This window comes from Trichomonas vaginalis, chromosome IV, assembly GCF_026262505.1.
Source record: "Trichomonas vaginalis G3 chromosome IV, whole genome shotgun sequence".
Classification (NCBI taxonomy): domain Eukaryota; phylum Parabasalia; order Trichomonadida; family Trichomonadidae; genus Trichomonas; species Trichomonas vaginalis.
The window spans coordinates 298,778-318,974 of NC_067206.1; the positions used below are offsets into that span (position 1 = coordinate 298,778).

General features: G+C 35.1%; 7 protein-coding genes and 1 pseudogene across 8 annotated transcripts, besides 1 other annotated feature; 4 read left to right on the plus strand and 4 right to left on the minus strand.

Annotated features, from left to right (window-relative positions):
• Positions 1-100: 100 nt before the first annotated feature.
• TVAGG3_0001800 (ubiquitin protein ligase binding) lies at positions 101-2,182 on the plus strand (the record flags this gene model as incomplete). Its single annotated transcript, XM_001303423.1, has 1 exon — positions 101-2,182. The coding sequence occupies one exon, from the start codon at positions 101-103 to the stop codon at positions 2,180-2,182; it is 2,082 nt and encodes a 693-aa protein (XP_001303424.1).
• An 811-nt stretch (positions 2,183-2,993) lies between these two features.
• On the plus strand, positions 2,994-6,055 carry TVAGG3_0001810 (heteropolysaccharide binding; the record flags this gene model as incomplete). Its single annotated transcript, XM_001303424.2, has 1 exon — positions 3,009-5,963. The coding sequence occupies one exon, from the start codon at positions 3,009-3,011 to the stop codon at positions 5,961-5,963; it is 2,955 nt and encodes a 984-aa protein (XP_001303425.1).
• Positions 6,056-7,091: 1,036 nt separating this feature from the next.
• On the minus strand, positions 7,092-7,664 carry TVAGG3_0001820 (protein ubiquitination; the record flags this gene model as incomplete). The annotated part of the gene is made up of 1 exon (XM_001303425.1): positions 7,092-7,664. One exon carries the CDS (start codon positions 7,662-7,664, stop codon positions 7,092-7,094), a length of 573 nt encoding a protein of 190 aa, XP_001303426.1.
• Positions 7,665-8,063: 399 nt separating this feature from the next.
• Positions 8,064-11,367, minus strand: TVAGG3_0001830 (uncharacterized protein; the record flags this gene model as incomplete). The annotated part of the gene is made up of 1 exon (XM_001303426.2): positions 8,075-11,365. The coding sequence occupies one exon, from the start codon at positions 11,363-11,365 to the stop codon at positions 8,075-8,077; it is 3,291 nt and encodes a 1,096-aa protein (XP_001303427.1).
• Positions 11,368-11,695: 328 nt separating this feature from the next.
• Positions 11,696-13,017, minus strand: TVAGG3_0001840 (O-acyltransferase protein; the record flags this gene model as incomplete). The annotated part of the gene is made up of 1 exon (XM_001303427.1): positions 11,719-12,843. One exon carries the CDS (start codon positions 12,841-12,843, stop codon positions 11,719-11,721), a length of 1,125 nt encoding a protein of 374 aa, XP_001303428.1.
• A 2,722-nt stretch (positions 13,018-15,739) lies between these two features.
• On the plus strand, positions 15,740-16,102 carry TVAGG3_0001850 (uncharacterized protein; the record flags this gene model as incomplete). Its single annotated transcript, XM_051219670.1, has 1 exon — positions 15,740-16,102. One exon carries the CDS (start codon positions 15,740-15,742, stop codon positions 16,100-16,102), a length of 363 nt encoding a protein of 120 aa, XP_051104656.1.
• Positions 16,103-16,120: 18 nt separating this feature from the next.
• On the plus strand, positions 16,121-16,363 carry TVAGG3_0001860 (serine threonine-protein phosphatase family; the record flags this gene model as incomplete). Its single annotated transcript, XM_051219671.1, has 1 exon — positions 16,121-16,363. The coding sequence occupies one exon, from the start codon at positions 16,121-16,123 to the stop codon at positions 16,361-16,363; it is 243 nt and encodes an 80-aa protein (XP_051104657.1).
• Positions 16,364-16,365: 2 nt separating this feature from the next.
• Positions 16,366-17,213, minus strand: TVAGG3_0001870 (annotated as a pseudogene). The gene has a single exon. A coding segment is annotated over exon 1 (848 nt).
• A 450-nt stretch (positions 17,214-17,663) lies between these two features.
• Positions 17,664-20,197: part of a mobile genetic element that runs on past the window's edge.

The window sequence follows — 20,197 nt, forward strand, 5'->3', positions numbered from 1 at the left end:
ACAAAAATTTTGATCGGAAAAAATGATTTTATTCGGAATGGTTTTGCTCTTTTAAATCAAAAATGTATTATATTCCTTCTAATATGAAGAAAAATCCAAAATGCTGTTTTCTTCCAATGTAGCCAAGATTCTGGCTAATTGCAAAAATGAAGAAAAAGCATTTAGCAAAGAGAAGGATACCCCTTTCTTTCATAATGTAACGAATAAACACTCTTCGGCGAACCAATCCTTTCTTATCAAACCTGAAATAATTTTTCAATCAAAAACACCATCTGCAGACTATTCTACTATTATATCTGAAGCTATGAACAATGTAATTCTTCATAACTCTCTAGAGAATTATAATAAAGCATTTCAATGCATTCAAAAATTATCTCGCAACAGAAATCAATCAAATGATGTTGTGAATTTTGCTAAATCTTTTATTACAGAAGATTTAGAAATCATTTTATCACAGTTTTCAAGTCTTGATAGCATGGAAAAGATTAATTTGAAATTAATTGAATTAAAGAAGGCTATTGAGTATATTACATCACTTCTATACTCTCCGATTCGGTCATATTCCTTTTCAAGAGAACCAAATCAAATAATTACAGATGTTTTGATAGATTTTGTCAAATATAACCCTGATATAATCAAAACAAACATGGAATTTGCGTTAAATTATGCAGTACAATCAATTCTCAACACTCCTGAAAATATAGATGATTTAACTTTGGATTTTATTAAAAATTTGAGTGATATCTTCACTCAATCTCAATTTATCACAGAGTTTTCCTCTTTCTTGTCCAAAGGAGACTATGATTACATGATATATGACCAAGAAATCGACCAAGTTTTGTATCATTTGTATAATACTCGAGCACAAATCAAAAAACTATCATCAAAGTTAGGTGAAACATTAGTTGCTTCAATAATCGATGCAGTTACTACTTCTTTATTTAAGAACCGATTTGAAAATGAAAATGTTGAAATTATTCAACAAATTTTCACATCAGATAACAGAGAATTAATCAACATTCTTCTAGAAATATCAGATGCACGTAATGATACAACTCTAAGTGACTTATTAAGCTCTGGTTACCAAAGTTACACCAAATCAGTTCTAAAAAAGTATCTTTCATACGGAGACCTCGGAGGAATTGACCAAATATTGTTGTTCTTTCAGTCATTGCTAGATTTAAACCTTCCTCAGATTCATCCTGTTATGAAAGCATTTCAACAAGGTCTGAACGAATCTCCATCACTTATATCATTTGAATTCGCCAGATTTTGCAATACAATGATTCTTTTCCATCAAGAAGACTTCAAGAAAAATATTGATCTCATAATTCATTTCTTTGGCGAATTGTATTCAATAGATAACTTTCTAACATATTATATGCAATTTCTAACTCTTAGATTATTAGAATACAAAGAATTTATCCCTGATGCGGAAAAAATCATGTTAAAACATATAAATGATGCATGTGGATATAATACAAACGCATCTAAATTGGAAATTATGATAAAAGATGCAGAAAACAATTCCCAACAAGCAAATTCAAATTCTATCGCAACATTTTACTTAATTAAAGAAGATGCATGGCCATACTTTTCAGAAGTTGAAATAGAGACACCAGATATGATAAATAATGCTTTTGAAGAGTTTAAGAATCAATACATTGAGAAAAATCCGAAACATCAAATTAAATGGCTGAAAATACTTGACAAAGTCCATTTTACCTGTAACAGTATTGAAATTGAGTGTTCAGCATTTCATTACTCAATTCTGCTTCAAATTACTCAACAAAAAGAAATAGAATTGAAAACAGAACGAGATAAAAGTGCAATTGAAGATTTAATTAAAGCAAACCTAATTGTTAAGCATGAGAACACGTATTTGTTTACTCCTCCAACAAAACCAGTAAAAGTTAGTAATTTACCCGAATTAATTCCAGTTGCTGAGAAAGAATCAGAAGCAAACCAAATCAATCAGATAAGACAGACAGCTCTTGAAGCAGGAATCATTAAAATTGCAAAGAAACATCAAATAATCAAAGTTGACGATTTATTTAATGAAACATCATCTTATGTCAAATTCCCATTGACTAGAGAGGATTTTGATATCAGACTTGGAAAGATTCTTAAGATGGAACTTCTTTCAACAACAAAAGACGGAAGAATCCAATTTACTCCATAATTAAGCATGCATATTGTTATATATATTGTTGTTTTGTATATAAAAGATATTATTTTCAAATTCTTAAGTTTATAATACATTGTTAAAAGTTCAATAACAATTTTATTATATTTTTTGTGGACTTTACAGAAATTACATGTAAATATGTATTAAGTTATTTGTTTGAATGACGAAAATGAAATCGAAATTATGTACATCTGATAAATAGAATGTTGCAAATTAAATAGAGAACAGAAGATATGGAGAGGATTTGTAAATACACAAAAATCATTTTTATGGATAAAAATTGCTTGAATTCAAAGAAATATGATAAATCGCAAATAAAAAATCTAAAATCTAAGAAGTTCTACGGAATCAACAGTTATTTGTTCACAAATTGCAACTTCTAAATCTATATATTCTATTAGATTCTTCCTTTTAACGAGTATTTTTCTGAAAAATTTAAGACATTTGTCCAATTCCAGTTCCTGTCACATAATTCGACATTTCATGCTGAATCTAACATAAATCATGAATTGAAATAACAAAATGTCTATTATTTCAGAAGGGCGTTAAAAAGTGACTGACAATGTCATGTAAAGTTTTCTTCATCCATTTTAGTTTAATATTGCTTTTATAAGTCTAATGATCACACCTTGATCGACCGAATTATTTGATGATCTATTCAAATTTGTGTTATCCCTTTTTTTAAAAGGTCAATTGTGCAATGAAAATATTCGTTGAATATTAGGCAGGAAATTATAAACTATCCAAGAATTACATTAAACTAATATCTTTTATATTGAATCAACGACGATTATTTTACAGAAGTTTACATTTGTGGCTGATGGAGTCTGCTGTTGTAACTTTGAGATTCATATTTAAATCAGATTACTACAATGGACCGGTCACTGCTTCAGTGAGGTGGATGAATTATGATAATAATGTCCAGACACCCCAATTAAATTATGAAATTAACTTAAAGCAACTCAGTAACATAGAATTCATCAACGATCTAACAATTACAGTTCCACCGAATTCTCGGATTTATTTTCAATTTGTTGAAAAAACTCCATTCGAGACAAAATTTTATCCAATCTCCTCCTATCCAGTCAAAACATCATTCCAAAACCCGATAGAAATATTAGAAACAGAACCCAGCCGAACTCCAAATCAGTCTAGAACCGTTTTAAGATTCAAAATGAATTATTATACCTATTTTGGCCAAAATTTATATATTATTGGCTCCACAAGATCTCTTGGATTTTGGGATCCAAAAAATGCGCTTCCTTTATCACATTCTGGCTCAATTGGTTCGTCAAATATCGGTCCGAACGGTCTTTTCAGCGATAGACGCTACAACTGGCAGGGCGATCTCGTGGTAGACTGCCTGCCACCGTCGCTCACCTACAAATACATTTGCTACGACGGGACAAGTTTTGTCGAAGAACCAGAGTATCGAACGATAACTCTCGGCGGCGCCGGGGGAATTATAGAGCTTAATGATGTCTGGCGTCTCAAGACAATATCATCTCCATTATATTCAACAACATTTTTCGCAGATACGATTTTCAAACCTTCCGTCATCAACGACGGCAGAATTACAACATCGCAGAACGAAAACATCAAGTGCTTCTTCAGAGCAAACGTTGCAGGCCTCGGACGAGACAGAAAATTACGAATTGTAGGTTCAATTCCCGAATTAGGCGAATGGAACGAAACCCGCGGCCTTGACCTTGCATCTCGTGTCCGGCCGCTCCCAGACAACTGGCCTGTGACCGAATCTCTCGGATGGAGCATAGAAGTCGAAATTCCAGCATCGAGATTTCCTTTTGAATACAAATACATCGCTCCATCAGCTGCGAATACTGGCAGCGCGCTCTGGGAGATAGGAGAAAACCACACAGCGTCAGTCAGTTCCGGTGTAAAATCTGCAACATTTGACAATTGGCACATAAACTTCCCAGACCTCACTTTCCACGGCTCATCCATCTTCTTCTCCTTCAAGTCGATACGCTGCCAGTCCCCCGTCTGCTCGTTCAACGTGTTTGCGCAGATCGGACAGTGGGCGTCGCGTTGCGGCTTCTCCCACATACAAGTCGCGGACATATTCGATACAAGGGCCATGTCCGGACAGATGGAGAAGCTCCCCGTCTCCGGTTTCGCGTTGAATCCGCTGTTATTATCTCTGGCTGAGTACGGATTCGTTCCTGGCTCTGACGATCCGAACGTTCTGTACGTGGAGAAGATAAACTTCTTGGAAAACAGGGTCTTTCCAGCAAAAATTTCGGAGATGGAGGCAAATGTGGACAAATTCATCGAAGATAACCTTTTCTGGCTTGAGGATTACGCGAAATTATGCGAATCAGCACGTAGATGTGGTTCTGCAGCCAAAGCAGCCAATATTCAGAATTCTGATCCGAAATTCAGGAAAATTGTCAGATTTATTCAATACTTATGCTATGAACAGATCAAGAATGCAGTAAAGTTCTGTCGCGAGCTGCATATTGCTGTAGGACTCGATCTTCCTTTTGCTTTGTCAGAATTTTCAGCCGAAGCACGCTACAGACAGTATCTCTTCCTCAGAGATTGCAAGCTCGGCACTCCTCCATCACAGAACTCCCCAGTTGGCTCAGTTCTCCCAGCATTTCCATACAATTTCAAAAATGTCGGCTGCCACGACTGGATAACCAACAGATTGGACTTCTTTGGCCGGCTATTCCCAGCCATCAGACTCGAATCCACCGTAAACTTCTTCCGCCAGTGGATAATTCCGACAGATCGCTGCGTCAGAGCTGTTTTTGGCCGCTACGAACCCTCTGTCTCCATCTCCTGTGCGGAACTAGAGACATGGGGCCTCTGGGATGTCGAGCGCTACTCCAAAGCTTACATCCACTCAGATGTCCTGGAAAACCTGTTTGGAGACGACGCCAGGGCAATAGAAGAGAACTTTCTGTACAGACTTCCAGACGGATCTCTCGCTTTCAAGCAGGAGTTTTCTTCAGAGAGGCTTCTAGTTGACTCCCAAATCAACGGATACGCTCTGGAACTTCGAAATCGCCATCTAAAGAACCTCCTCCGTCTTCAGGGCGAAGTTCTCCTCATCAGGATTGGAGATGGCGACTTCATGCCACGTCCTGCTCTGAACATCGCTCCTGACGAGAAAGGCGGCGCATCCATTTCTTTCTCAGCTCTTCCGCCATACGAACAGAACGCTCTTCTGAGGCTTCTGAATGAGTCAACACAGAACAAACAGAGGCCTCTCTGGGCAAGTTCCGGCAGATCCATTCTGAGCAGGATGATGAGTCAGCAGCACTGTTTAGTTTTCTCCGACGCTGCAGGAGTTCACGGAGAGATCTGCGACGACGTGATACAGAAGCTAAACATTGTTCCGCTGAGAGTTCAGACAGAGGGAAAGTGCGGAAACACGTTTGACGACGTGAGGTCATATCCATTCTTTTCTGTCGCAGCTCCAGCGAGGAACAGCGACCCTCCTCTGAGCCAGATGTGGGACAACGGGAGGATAGAGTGCCGCCGCCTCTGGGAGGAAGAACTCTGGGAGAGCGGCCAGGCGCCTGTCTCTTTCGGTCCGAATGTCGCCAGCACAATAATGAGGCAGCACTGCTGGAGTGCGTCTATGCTCACGATGTTTCCTATTGACTGCTTGCCTGGATCTACTGTACACATTGTGAGGAGCAAACTGAGTGAATACGGAGCACTGGATGTTGCTGCTTTTGTCAATGACCAGAAGGCAGAAAAGGATATCAAAGAGATCCTGGAACAGACAAAAAGAATCAATTGAAAATTTTTTATGTTTTATTTTTATGTTGGAAAAAAAATAGATGTGATTTTTTGTTTTATTTATTTATTCTTTATTTATTTTTTATATTGGAATCTTTTCTTATTTTTTGTTAAATCTTTCTCAAAAAAAATTACTTGACTTTTTCTTTATATAATGTCAGAAAAAAAAGTCCAAACTGCGTAAAAAAGTCTATACCATGGTGCATTTTTGAATGTCAGGAGGGAAAGTTTGAGAGCAGAGTTGCTCCATATCCATCACTATATCATCCCTGAAAGTTTCGCCTTCATCAGTTCATTACATGGTTCAAATTGATAGGTTATACCAAAACTATTTTTCAAGGAAATAACGTATTTTTTGGCCCATAAAGGCACAAAAATTTCTAGATAGGATTAACTAGAAAAGGCAAAACTTTCGGGGGTGATATGGTGGGGGACATAGAGCAACTTTGCTCTCAAACTTTCCCACCTTACATTCAAAAGTGCCCCGTGGTATAGACTTTTTGAAATGGTATGGACTTTTTTTACTGACGTTAAAACTACATGATGTACATTTTAAAATCTTCTTTACTGATAAAGAGTATATCAATGATTTTTCATCATATCTCATTGTTTATAAAGATGTGGTAGCACCCGATTTGAGATTGGCACCAGCAGTAATAATGTTCATTCATTGTTGCCCAATGAAGGGGAGTACTGCCAAGGTTTGTTTTATTTCTTATATCGAAACTTTCGATATATTGAGATATTTAACAATATTTTGATGGCCATTCAAAGCTGCGAAAATACCTTAGAAAATTCTTTATAATCTTTTGATTGCCTATAGCTCCAGTCAAAATAAGAATGGCCATTTTTTGCTGCATAGTATACAAAACTTGCTCCATCATTTCTTCTAGAATTTACATCGTGGCTGATGTTTGCCAAATATAATACAAATTCAAGATGACCCTCCTGTGATGTGAAAAGAATTGCATGATCATTAAAAAAGAAAATTTTACTGTTTGATGTAATTTTATTTTTATTTCAACGGCCATCGGCGGTGATGGACAAATGAAGCGAAGCAACCGGAGCTCATCACTGCTGATGGCCAAATTTTATATATATTCCACTAGGAGTATTTTTCTTTTCGCTTTCATTCATTCGAGTTGATTTTCCTCTTTAACCGGGCATTTTCTTCCTTAAGTTCAGATATCGCTTTTTGATATAGCTCCACAGTGCTTTGATAGCTGTCAGCTGCACTTTTGTACGTTTCTCCTACACTTTTATACTGTTCCATTGCAGCTTTATAATGATCTGATGCAGCTGTTGATTGATTTAGTGCTTCTTTATATTTATCGATTGCTTCTTTATAATCAGTGATTGCTGTTTTGTAATGATTGTTTGATTTCTCCAATAAAGTGAGTTTTGATTTTAAATCTTCTATCTCTTCTTTCAACTGAATAACTTCACTCGAGTCAGTTCCATGTTCTTCACTGTATTTTTTAAAGAAATCTGCTAAATTGCCTGAAGACTTAAGTTTAAAAAACTTTTTATAACTTTGTAAAATTGAAATTGCATCATCATATGTATCAATACTAATTTCGCATTTACGAACACCATAATAAAGTTTATTAGATTCGCATTTTAATGATCCTTGTTGAAGAAGAGGTGCGAAATATTTTGAATTCAATGTAGATTTCTCCATTATCTGTGAAACAAGATCCATATCAAATAATTCATAAAAACTCTCTTGATCGGTGTATGTTTCAATGTTTTTGGCAATGGAATCTATGTCAAGAGTAAGATTATTAGTCATTAGTCGTAAAATATGGATAATTTTTCTACCTAAAAATTATCCGTAAAATATGGATAATTTTTCTACCTAAAAATTATCCATAAAATATCTGACTATTTTTCTTTTTATTATCGTTTTTAAACTGAAAATTGAGCTTTGATCAGATCTGTTTCTCATGATGTGTACATTCTTTGAATAATTAACTTTTATAAATTCTCAAATCGAACCACCGTTGAACCACTTCTATAATGGTTGTAAACTTAGAAGAAGCACTATAAAAACCTGTTTATAAAAAAATGATATCGATGTCAAAAAAATTCAATAAATATTTTTTATTATTATTATTTTCTTCTAGGAATTTTTGTTCCATTTCTTTTTCCGCCTTTTTTATTTTCTCCATCTTGAATTACTTGGTTTGCGAACTGCATCAACTCATCCACAGGATAAAGCTTTCTTCTTGCCTCTCTTTCCCAGTCTCTTTCGCTTTCATCGTCCTCAGGCATCTCAGGAGTTACGTGGTTTCTTTGTGGCGGAAGAGGTTCTGGCGGAGGAGGATTGAACTGTTTGATCTGTTTCTCAGAGTCACTCATTGTTGATGATGATTCCTGGTTAATTTGTTTGACTTGTTCCTCTTCTTCAGATGATGAACTTGATAAAGGAGGAGGAATTTGTTTCTTTTCCTTGACTTCTTCTTCTTCTTCCTCAGATGAAGAACTGGAAGAAGGAGGAGGGATCTGTCTCTTCTGTGGCTGAGGAGGAGGAAGAGGTGGAGGAGAATCAGACGGCATTTTCTTTGCTGCAGAAGATTTCTTTCGTTTTAGAGAAGAAGAGATTTTTTCGTCAGGAATATCTAATAACAATTCTGGTTCATTCGCCATCATCAATTTCGGCTTCTTCGGCTCTTCACTTTCTTCTTTCTGCTGATAATTTGATGAAGAGAAATTCGAATCAACAGATAACAATTTCGATTTGTATTTCAATACAGGAGGTGGCATTTTTTGTACGTTTTGTTGTTGATAGAAATCACTGTCATCGCTATCATCTTCCAACTGTTTTCTTATGAGTCTTGGTGCCTTAGTTTTTCTGTTTTTCATCTCAACAGTCTTTTGTGTCTCGTAATCATCGCTGTCATCACGGACAGAGAATTTAACAAAGCCTGTTTTAAGTGCATAATCAACAGAATCTTCTGAACTCTCCTCTTCTTCTTCAATCTGAATAATTTCTCTTTCTTTGGTCACTTCACTTTTTACTGGTTCAATTTTTTCTTCTTGTTTCTGGTCATTTTTAGCGATTTCCTCTTCTATCTTGAACATTGCTGTTATATCCGGATTCATTGTTGTGAACATTGTCTTGAAATCGTCATTCGTCTCGTTGTAGTACTTAAACATCGAAGGAGTCTGGTATTCAGTCAAATCTGACAGGGGAACTTCCTCCACTCCATCGTCATCCGGCAACAAATCGTTGACGTTCTGGAACGGCATTGGCAGGTTGAAAACATCAGTTGTGAATGAGTGGCGCTTCAAGTTCTGTCCTTTGTACGTCGTGTGCGCTTCTCTCGATATTTCCTTGATTAATCTTCTTATTTCCTCTGTCGCAGGGAAAGGAAGGTCGTTCGGCATGTGAAGTCTCGCTCTGTTGCTCATGATTCTCTGGACCAAACTCAGCTGGATGTCTCCCAATCGTTTAATTGATATCGATCTGTCGACTTCTGTTGATTTGTCAACAATTTTCTTCGCGTCGTTGACAGGGAAGTTCAAACTGGTGATGTGTTGGTTTGTTTCAGCTGCAAGAACAATGGAGTTGATCGATTCAATGGAAGTGAAATTGTTGTTGTCGATTTTCAGCTCTTTTATCGACTCTGATGAGTGGAGAACGTTTGAGATCGATGAGCTGCCGTTGTCTCCGATGTTGTTGCCGGAAATGTCGAGGGATTCGAGTGTCTGTTTCGCTGGAACTCTCTCAAGCATCGGGGAAAGATGCTGGCCGAGATTTGAGTTGGAAATGTCAAGTTTTTTGAGGTTAGGAATTCTGAGGAGTTTCACAAGGATTTGGTCGATTGTCAGAGCGTTTTGGAAGTTGGAAGCGATGGAGAGCTCTTCCAAATTGGTCATTCTGATGAATAATGGACATATGTCGGTCAAATCATCAACTGTCATCGAGTTTTGTGAAAATGAGAGAGATTTCCATCGGGAAAGGTCACTTCTGAGGAATTCTCTGTAGAGAGGAAGGATACTTGCACTCGTTAGCTTGAGATTGTTCATGTACAATGAGAAGTTTTTGAGGTTTTTGTTGTTGGATATCGTTGAAATGACAGAAGCAACGTATTCTGGTTGGAGATTGGTGCCACTGATATCTAAGACTTCTAATGATGTTGATCCATGTATTAATGTTAAGATTTGGTCGATGCAATGTTGATTAAATTTGCATCCGTTGACTTTGAGGGATTTGAGTGAAATGTTGTACTTAATGATGGTGTCTATGATGAACTCGACTGATGGAGAGTTGTTAATGTCAAGAGATTCGAGTGCAAGAGTATCTTTCGAATCTGAAATTGTTTTTATGAAATTATCGAAGGATTTGCATGCATCTGGTGTTGATATCTGTGTATTGCCGAGGAATAAGTACTTGATTCCAAGGAAATTCTTGTTATTTGACATTGTATTAAATAAGTTTTGAGAAACAGGAGAAAGAACGTTGCAGTTCGATATATTAAGGTATAAAACAGGTAATTGTGAGTATGAAAGTATTTCTGGGAAACAATTCATGTCTTGGATTTGATTATTCGAAATGTCCCAGTATTGGACTTGTAATTGTGGGTTCTTTCGAACGGTATCTAATAAACCTTGCAGTCCGGATTTGATTCCGCACTTTTCGAAGTGAATAATATGAACATTTCCTCCCATTGTGAATAAAGGACTAAAAGTAGTAATAGCTTCTGGACGATTCATATCGTAGCAGCATATGCCACCAACAAATTTCAATAAATTGACAGAATCGAAGATAGGAATTAAATCTTTCGGAGAACTCGCCAAATTAAGCGGTAATTGTGATAAATCAACGACAGAATTCTTAGATAAGAACAAGTTGTGGAAGTATCTAACGACTTCGTGGTTGTAAGGCACTCCTTGAAGTGCGCAATTTGAAAAATATGTAAATTGGAATTTTTGTGCTGGAGAAAGCTGTACATCGATGACTGGGAACTGATTTTCGTATGTTGGACGCATTTCTACAGAATCTGAAGGAGGTAACGAATTATAAGATAAAATAAAGTTTCTATATAGTATTTGAGCGAATCTAAGACACTCAGGTGCTGTTATAGTAAGATTGGTTTCTTTTGTTTGAACGACAGTGAATTCTGTACCTTTATTTGCGATTAATAAAACGTCTTTTATGTGAAACGATGCGTATTCTGTTAGTTTTTTCTTTTTATCTTGTGAGAAACACTTAACGAAGTGGCATGACATGGCCACAATCGATTGCTTCCTTGTAGTTTTGTAGATTCTCGCATCAGTTCGAAACATGATTTGAACTGGATGATCTATTTTGGGGAATAGGTTCAGAACTTGCTGCTTCTCTTCATCGATCAGTGGATCTGAGATATTAAAAGCAGTGTTCTTGTGAAAAAAAGTCATCAAAGATTTTTTGATTGTGTTAGAAATAATCGTTTTTAATTCAAAAGTTTGATAATTTAGGGGGAATATTTACAATAAAAAATTTGAAATTCGATGTAAAGATTTTCCTCGATTGCTATTTATGATATTTTTAATTGCATACTCAAAAAGTCATATGATAAAGAAAATTAAACCCTTTATCTGAGAATGATTTATGGAATTTTCAAAATTTTGGAATTAAAATTTAATCATTATAACAACAAAAAGTATTAATCTAGTTCCAACTCGATAAATACTAAATAATTTAAAACAAAGAATACATCTATTATTAATATTTTATTATAATATTTAATAAATTATATGAAACATATAAATTATTTCTCCCATTCAGTATCTAAAACGTGTTTGAGTACTAAATCTACGTACTCCTCCTTCATAACCATGAAGATGTGAGAGGCAAGTTCAGAAGTTGAATCCAAATTAATGCATTTGAGCTTCTTTGATGATTTCCAGTTATTGCATGCATAGTGGTATCCTTCCGCATTGATCAATGTATCACCGAGAGAATACATGTACTCTTTTGTTTGAGCGTTGTATCCGATGACTGTTTTCATCTTATCATTGTATACAATGACTGTTGGAACATCAAGTGGATTAATGGTCTGAGCGGAAAACTTCTTATGGAGTTCAAAGATTTCAGGAGTATTTCTGAATTTACCGTTTTTGGCTAAGAGTTCTGGTAATTCGGCAGCAGTGTAGCCTTTTCCTGTTTCATCATGGAAGACGTGAAGTTGGCCGAACACTTTGTGGTTTGGAAGATGAACGTAAAGAGCTCCGAGGGAGGAAGCAAGAGATCCCATTGCAGATTCTGAGATTCCGAAATGTCTCATGATATAAAGTGCTCCATTCCAAAGATTTTCAACAACTGTACCGCAGCCACCAAATGAAGGTGCGACCAAAATGGCAGATTCAATATATTTTTGGCGCCATTCTGGTATTGTAACATTAGACAAGAAGTAGTGGATGAAATATCCACCAAGTGAATGTCCAACTAAAGCAACTTTTTGATTTGAATTCAATGTATAGGCTTTTTCAACGAGATCTTTCATTCTTTTGTAATGATCATCACCTAGCATAAGGCCTCGTCTCCAATCGAATGGTGCGCCGAATAAATCTTTTCCGACTGTATATCCTTTTGTTTCCAGATACTTAATATACTTATTGAAATAAGGAATAAAGTTTGTAATGTTAAAGAATTCATCCAAGTAGCTGATACCATCAACGCCTCCAAAATCAACAATATCAAGATTAACTCCTTCTTGGTTTATCGCTGATTTTGTTGTATTATCGTATCTCATAGTGAGCCAGTCACTAAGACAGTTTCCAAGTGGAGGAATACAATATTGTTTCTTTACCCATATGTCAGTTTCAGCAACATTTTTAGGGCAGTACCAGTGAGTCTTTCTGTTTGTTACAGAACCTCGTAAGACACTACCCATAGTTCCAGGAATTAAGATCACAGGTTTTAATGAGCCTACAGTGTGAAAAAACAAAAACATTTTGAAGCTATTCAATTTTTGTGTTACTTCGAACCGTTTCTGAATGGCGATCAACAAACTTCATCTACACCAAATGTATATTATTTTGAACCAAATTTTTAAAATATAAATCACCTTTCAAAAATTTTTGAATGTTATTCTAATCAGGAATTGAGGAAAAAATTGATGAAAAAATGAATCAGACGAATTTTGATACCATATTATTTTATAAAAGTATGGTCAATAGTATAAATTCAATAAATAACTTCAAAAACTCGAGGATTTTTTTGCAATTATATAAAATTATGATAATATTTTAATAGGTGCCTTAAACATAAAGATACTCATGTCACATAGCTGCAACGTTAAAGAATTTCGCTTTAAATTAGTGAAATACATTTGCTCAGCATTAGAGGAGATATTTGAAGAGTAAAGACAATCGATTGCTTATTGTATATTTTTGGCAGCAATTCTAGCAGTTCGAAGCCAATGTAATGTTTTTTGAACATCATTTTTTTCAATTTCTGGGATAAATATGCATGTTTGGCTTATGTTAATTTTATCCTTTAATGTCATACCAATACACATGCAGGTTATGTTATTAAAACAGTGAAAAACAAGCAAACAAGATTTCGAATGCCAACCACAATTATATCTTTGAGGTAAATTATGTATATATTGGCCATTAAATGGTATATAAATGATATAATTATTGATGAATCAAGCCACTAGAGAAATAAAACTTTGAATTTAACTTTAATTCAATATGATTATGATTGTATATCAAAAAAAAAAAAAAAAAAAAAAAAAAAAAAAAAAAAGGAAGTGGGGCTTCCAGGCACTTCGTGCCTTCTAGCCCTGAGGATGAATGAGTATAATGAAGTTTTTTTTTCTTGGGGTGAGCTTCCAGGCACTTCGTGCCTTCTAGCCCACATAAATGAAGTTCTTATATATACGGGTCTTCCAGGAGCTTTTCACAAATTATATATGTTTTCATGTTTTGTCATGATTTCATCGTAAATGTTTTGTCAAGACTTCTTCTTCGTAAAATCAGACAAAAATATATTTTAGGGTAGAAGGGTATATCTACCCCGTTTTCTACCCTCTTTTCTACCCTCTTGAATTTTCATGAAATTTACACCAAAAATATATTTTAGGGTAGAAGGGTATATCTACCCCGTTTTCTACCCTCTTTTCTACCCTCTTGAATTTTCATGAAATTTACACCAAAAATATACTACTAGGGTCATTTACGAAGAAGTCTTAACAAAACATTTACGAAGAAGTCTTAACAAAGTCTTTACGAAGAAGTCTTAACAAAGTCTTTACGAAGAAGTCTTAACAAAACATAGACAAGAAAGTTCATGAGTGTAAATGACCCAAAAATATATTTTAGGGTAGAAGGGTATATCTACCCCGTTTTCTACCCTCTTTTCTACCCTCTTGAATTTTCATGAAATTTACACCAAAAATATATTTTAGGGTAGAAGGGTATATCTACCCCGTTTTCTACCCTCTTGAATTTTCATGAAATTTACACCAAAATATACTACTAGGGTCATTTACGAAGAAATCTCAACAAAGTCTTTACGATGAAGTCTTGACAAAGTCTTTACGAAGAAGTCTCAACAAAGTCTTTACGAAGAAGTCTCAACAAAGTCTTTACGAAGAAGTCTTAACAAAGTCTTTACGAAGAAGTCTTGACAAAGTCTTTACGAAGAAATTCATGAAAATTCAAGAGGGTAGAAAAGAGGGTAGAAAACGGGGTAGATATACCCTTCTACCCTAAAATATATTTTTGGGTCATTTACGAAGAAATCTCAACAAAGTCTTTACGAAGAAGTCACAATAAAACATCTATCACTTTTCAGGAAAAAACATTTTTATTATATATATAAAATGAATTTTACAAAACCACCGTTACCCTTCTTTGGAAATAAGAGTAGATGTAAAGATATTCTATTGAGAGAACTTAAGAAACTACCGAATGGTCTAACATTTGTAGACTTGTTCGGTGGAAGTTTCTATATATCCCATTTGTGCCATACAATATTCCCAGACTCAAAGATTATATGCAATGACTTCGACAACTATATGAACCGTCTCAAACATATACCAGACACAAACAAAATATTGAAAGAGTTAAAAGAAAAGATACCTATAGGTAAGATGGAACGTATACCATTAGATAAGAAAAATATTGTGAGAGAGGTTTTGAAAAAAGCAGAGTATATTGACTGGGATAGTATATCTGCTAGACTATTATATAGTGGTGCTATAAGAGTTCATGACATTGAAACACTTATGTCAAAAGTTTTATATCTTAACTATACAAATGTTTTCAAAGAGAACATAGAAAAATATATTGAGGGTATAGAGTTTGTGAGATGTCATTGGACAGAGTTGTATGAAAAATATAAAGACAAGGAAAATGTTTTCTTTATAGTGGACCCGCCGTTCTATAACACATGGGATTTTCAATACCAAGTAGACTGGACTTTGAGAGACTCTTTAGAAACTTTAGACGTTTTACATAACCATCCATGCTTTTACTTTACATCCGATAAAAGTGGTTTGGAAAGTGTCATGAGATGGTTAGAGGACATACATGACTATGAGTTTAGATACGATAAGATAGAATATGAGAGAGGTCCTATAAACTGGAGAAAGTGTCATAACAAAGAAATTTTACTAGTAAGTAAATGTGGTTTGAAATAGGACTACTTGTTTTAGGTTTTTTCCATTGTGTCATTTACTTATTTGACGTGGCAGAAAGATATAGAGAATATGAAGATGAACCAATGCCTGCAAATGTTCAGTATATGTACTCGTAAGAGATATTTTTATCTAATATTAAATGGACGCACAGAACTTAGCGAATGCACAGCAACCTGGACAACCAAACCCAGAGAATATTCCAAATGAAGTTAGAATACAAACTGCAATGGCAAACTATGGTCAAGTGCCAACAGATGTACAAATGCAAACTGCCATGTCAAATGACGCTGCGTTAGGCTTACCACCATGGTATGCAAATATGAGATGGAAAGAGTTTTATACAAACCCTGAAGTGGGATATAAACAACTCTATGCAGATGACGCGAACACAGGAGTTGACCCAGAATATGTTTTCTACCAGAGGAGAAACAGAATGTATGAGCTCCAGTTAAAGAATGCTATGGAACTCAACAGGAAACGTAAGAGACTAGGCGGACATTAGATTTTTACATATAGTAAAATGGGTTTCTTCAGTAGTATTGGAAACTTCTTTCGAAATGTTGGAAGAGGTATATGGAATGGAATAAAATCTGTCGGAAGAGGAGTATGGAACGGTGTCAAAAATATTGGTAAAAGAGTAGGTCAGTTTGTTGGTATTATACCTAAAGACCCTGAACCAGAAGAACAAGCTCCTGTTATACAACAGCCTGAACCTGCACCACAGTCTAGTTGGCAACCAAATCCAACACCTCAACCGTATTAAAATTATATTTTTACCGTTCGATAGTAGTTGTATATGAAACTAAGTTCTAAGTAAAACGCGTGGTATAATGGAATTATTCTCTTTCTTCCATCTGTAGTAAACCATACTTGAAAGTCTGAAATACTTCCACTTGGTGGTTCGTATAACTTTGTAGGTTTTTCGTAAAAGTCATTTGCCAAGCATAAGAAAGAGTTTTGGGCGCCAGAAAATGAAGCATGAACAATAATAGCATCTGAGTCGAAAACATTTTCATATGTTCCATTAGGGTTTGAGACTTCATAATAGTCTGGGTGTACTGGATACCATGCAGGCTGATTTAACATCCTCAAAAATCTATGCCATGCCAAGTTGTTATATTTTGTAGAAATATAAACGTTTTCTCCAAGGTCTTCTATTTTATTGAATTTAACAGTTGCATTTTTCCTGTCATATAAAATATCGAGATGGTACTCTCCTTCGTCAATGTTGTACTGTTTTGCATATTCGAGATAGATATCGTTTATTTTTCTTGAAAAGCTTGAAGAGTTGTTTCTAAGTTTACAAGCAAACTAACTTGTAAAAGTTTTCCCTGTTCAAATTTCTCATACGTACGTTTTTCTTTGTTATAGTATCGAATTTCAAAAGCGACCGTAAATGGGAAACCATGTATGGCTTCTGAAATGAACTTCATTCTACGAAAGCCAATAGCTTTTGTGACGGATGGGTCTCTTAACCATCTTAGTGGGTAGTCAAAACGATAGCCTTCATGTTTTACGGTCTCTGTCTCAAACTTTTGACCTACGTTAGTAAAAAGTTCATCTAATGGTTTAGTTGTAGCAACTCTTGAATTTTCTTTTTCTATTGAAAGCATATTTTATCTAGAATAAAAATGTCGAAAGAAACAGCGTCTATGAGAGAAATAAAACACAACCGACAACTCATTTTGCAAGCTCTAAATAAGAACACAACAAACTTTTCAAACTATTCTAAGATATCTGAGTCATTGAAAGAAGGAAACTTAAAACTGACATTAAACCCAATGACAGATGAGTTTCTGTTTCAAGACAACAAGAACCATACTGTTTGTATAAATCCAACAAAAGGAACTTTAAACGAGAAACCTATATCTGAACTTCTTTTGAAAGCAGATATTGACAACAAAGCTGACAAAGAGTATGTCATTGAAAAAGTTCAAGAAGAACATGACAGAGCAGATGCAACATATGCAACGAAAGAACATACTCATCCTGAACTAGCAGACAAAACATATGTTGACAATAAAATGTCAAGTGAAGTGACAAGAGCTGACAAAGAATATTCTAAAAAGACTCATATACATACCATTGCAAATATTACAAACTTACAAGAAACCTTAAACAGGAAAAGTGCCGTTGGACATACACATACATCTTCTGAAATAACAAACTTACAAGAAACCTTAAACAGGAAAAGTGACGTTGGACATACACATACCATTGCAAATATTGCAAACTTACAAGAAACCTTAAACAGGAAAAGTGACGTTGGACATACACATACCATTGCAAATATTACAAACTTACAAGAAACCTTAAACAGGAAAAGTGCCGTTGGACATACACATACATCTTCTGAAATAACAGACTTAAACGTTAGCCTTGAAAAGAAAGCAGATAAAACATATGTCAATGAAATATACCAAAGTTTAGTTGGAACAAAAATAATTGAAACTATTGTTGGTGACTTTTCTGTCAATGAAGAAAACAAATATTTTAGATGGAGTTTGTACACTCCTTAAAAAATGGTATACGGTATAAACTCATTCCGAAAAATAACAATGAAATGTATGTAAGCTATATAAAGAATGATGGTACACAAGTTAAAGTTCCATTAGACAACAACTGCTACTTAAACTTATATGGAGACGAACAAAAGAAATATTTAAGAGTTTATGAAATGACAGATATGACATTACCTAACCCAGCTCCAGCACCATATTATTATGACTATGGTGTTGACGCACGTGTAGACCCAAAAAAGCAAACATTATATTTAGAATATATAGATATAAAAGATATAATGCAATAGAAAAAACGAGAATAGTATATTATTATACAGATGACAGAAATAAATATTATAGTCAGATTTTACCTACCCTGAAACATAAGATTATATTATAAAATAATTTGACACAAACCAGAAGAAACCTGAAATGGCTGCACTATATTTTAAGTTCAAAGAGAGAATCCTATAATATTCATATGTTTGATTTAATGAACCCAGTAGGTTCTATTTATACATCTATGGAAGCAAGAAGTCCTCAAGTAATGTTTGGTGTTGGTGCATGGGAACAAATAGTCGACAGGTTTTTGTATTGTGCAAACTCTTCAAAGAAACAGTGGAAGTAAAACGATTTCAGGTGAAAAATTTACCTGCACACAGTCACTACATAGATTTAAGTACATTCAAGCAGGTTGGCATAAGCATAAATTTTGGATTGGCACGCCTTGAAAAAAGGTAAAGGATATGATGTTAAAGACGACGTTCAGTTGCTATATAATTGTTACTGGAGTGACACTCAGGGAGATGGAAACCATACACATCGCGTTTCAGGATATACGCAAACAACGGGACAAAGTAAAGAATACATGCCACCTTACATGACAGTTTACGCATGGTATAGAATTGCTTAGTCGTCATTTTCAACTTCTTTAGCATATTCGTCAGGAGTTGTCTTATATTTGTTAGGAACTGTCTTTGAAAGTATACCACCTTGAACTTTGACAAGTTTTGAAACGAGGTCTGACAATAGTAGTTTTATCTTCTGCTTGCAGTCTGTACATTTTGCCATGTTTGCCTAAAACTTCATAATATCTCTTGTATACTTTCTTCTATTTTACGAACACGAATGTGAGTACCTGTCGGGTACTTGTTGTTGTCATAGTCAATAGTATTTTCATATGGGTCGCGTTTAGGTATTTCTATTTTTACTTTGTCACCTTTCTTAAGTTTGAAGCCTGGCATTCTTTCTTGTTTGTCTCTTTTGGACTAAACTATTAAATATATAGTCTTTCTCTAAGTCAGGGTTGTTTTTCATTTCTTTCAGGGGAGTGGTTTCCCAAACCTTTTTGTTTACGGTTATTGTAAATATTTAAAACTTGTCTCATCTTTGCCATGGAGAAATGTCTATAATTTGTCGTCATATGACATTTCATCTACCTCACCACCTTGTGGTTGGTTTAAGTCTCTTAAGATTTTTATTACAACTGTCAATGACACCAAGAGCAGAATGTTTTGGTCGACAATGAAATATTGGTTTACATTTTTTGAACGCAGATAGTTTTTAATATCGTCTGATTTGAAAGAACTTTCACAGTCAGATGTCAGTTTTGTTGGATGGTATTTGTCAACGAATATTGTCAAAGCAGTTTTCACATCTAAAATATTTTTGGACTGTAATGGTATGGCTTCACAGTATCTTGTGTTTTGACAACAAATATTAGCCAGTATGGTGGTCCGTCTTCTCTATACCTCGGAATGTTTTCCAAGATATCCATAAACCAAGCATTTGGTGTTGAACTAAAGATTTTTATCATGAGTGCTTTTTTTGTTGCCTTTAGAAACATAGGTCCTTGTTTGGATTCGTCATTTTTAATCCTATAAGAAATGGGTTTATTTGGGCGCATTAGCAGGAGTTGCATCCAGATTTTTGCCCGCAGTGGGAACAATAGCCAGAGGTGCATTTGGAATTGGAAGGAAGATTTTGAGTACATTAGGTATACTTAAAGAGAAAGCACAGCCTATTATACAAACTGTACAGAAAGGTTGGGAGGTAGCACGAGATGCAGCAAATCTTATTCCAAATCCTGAAACAAG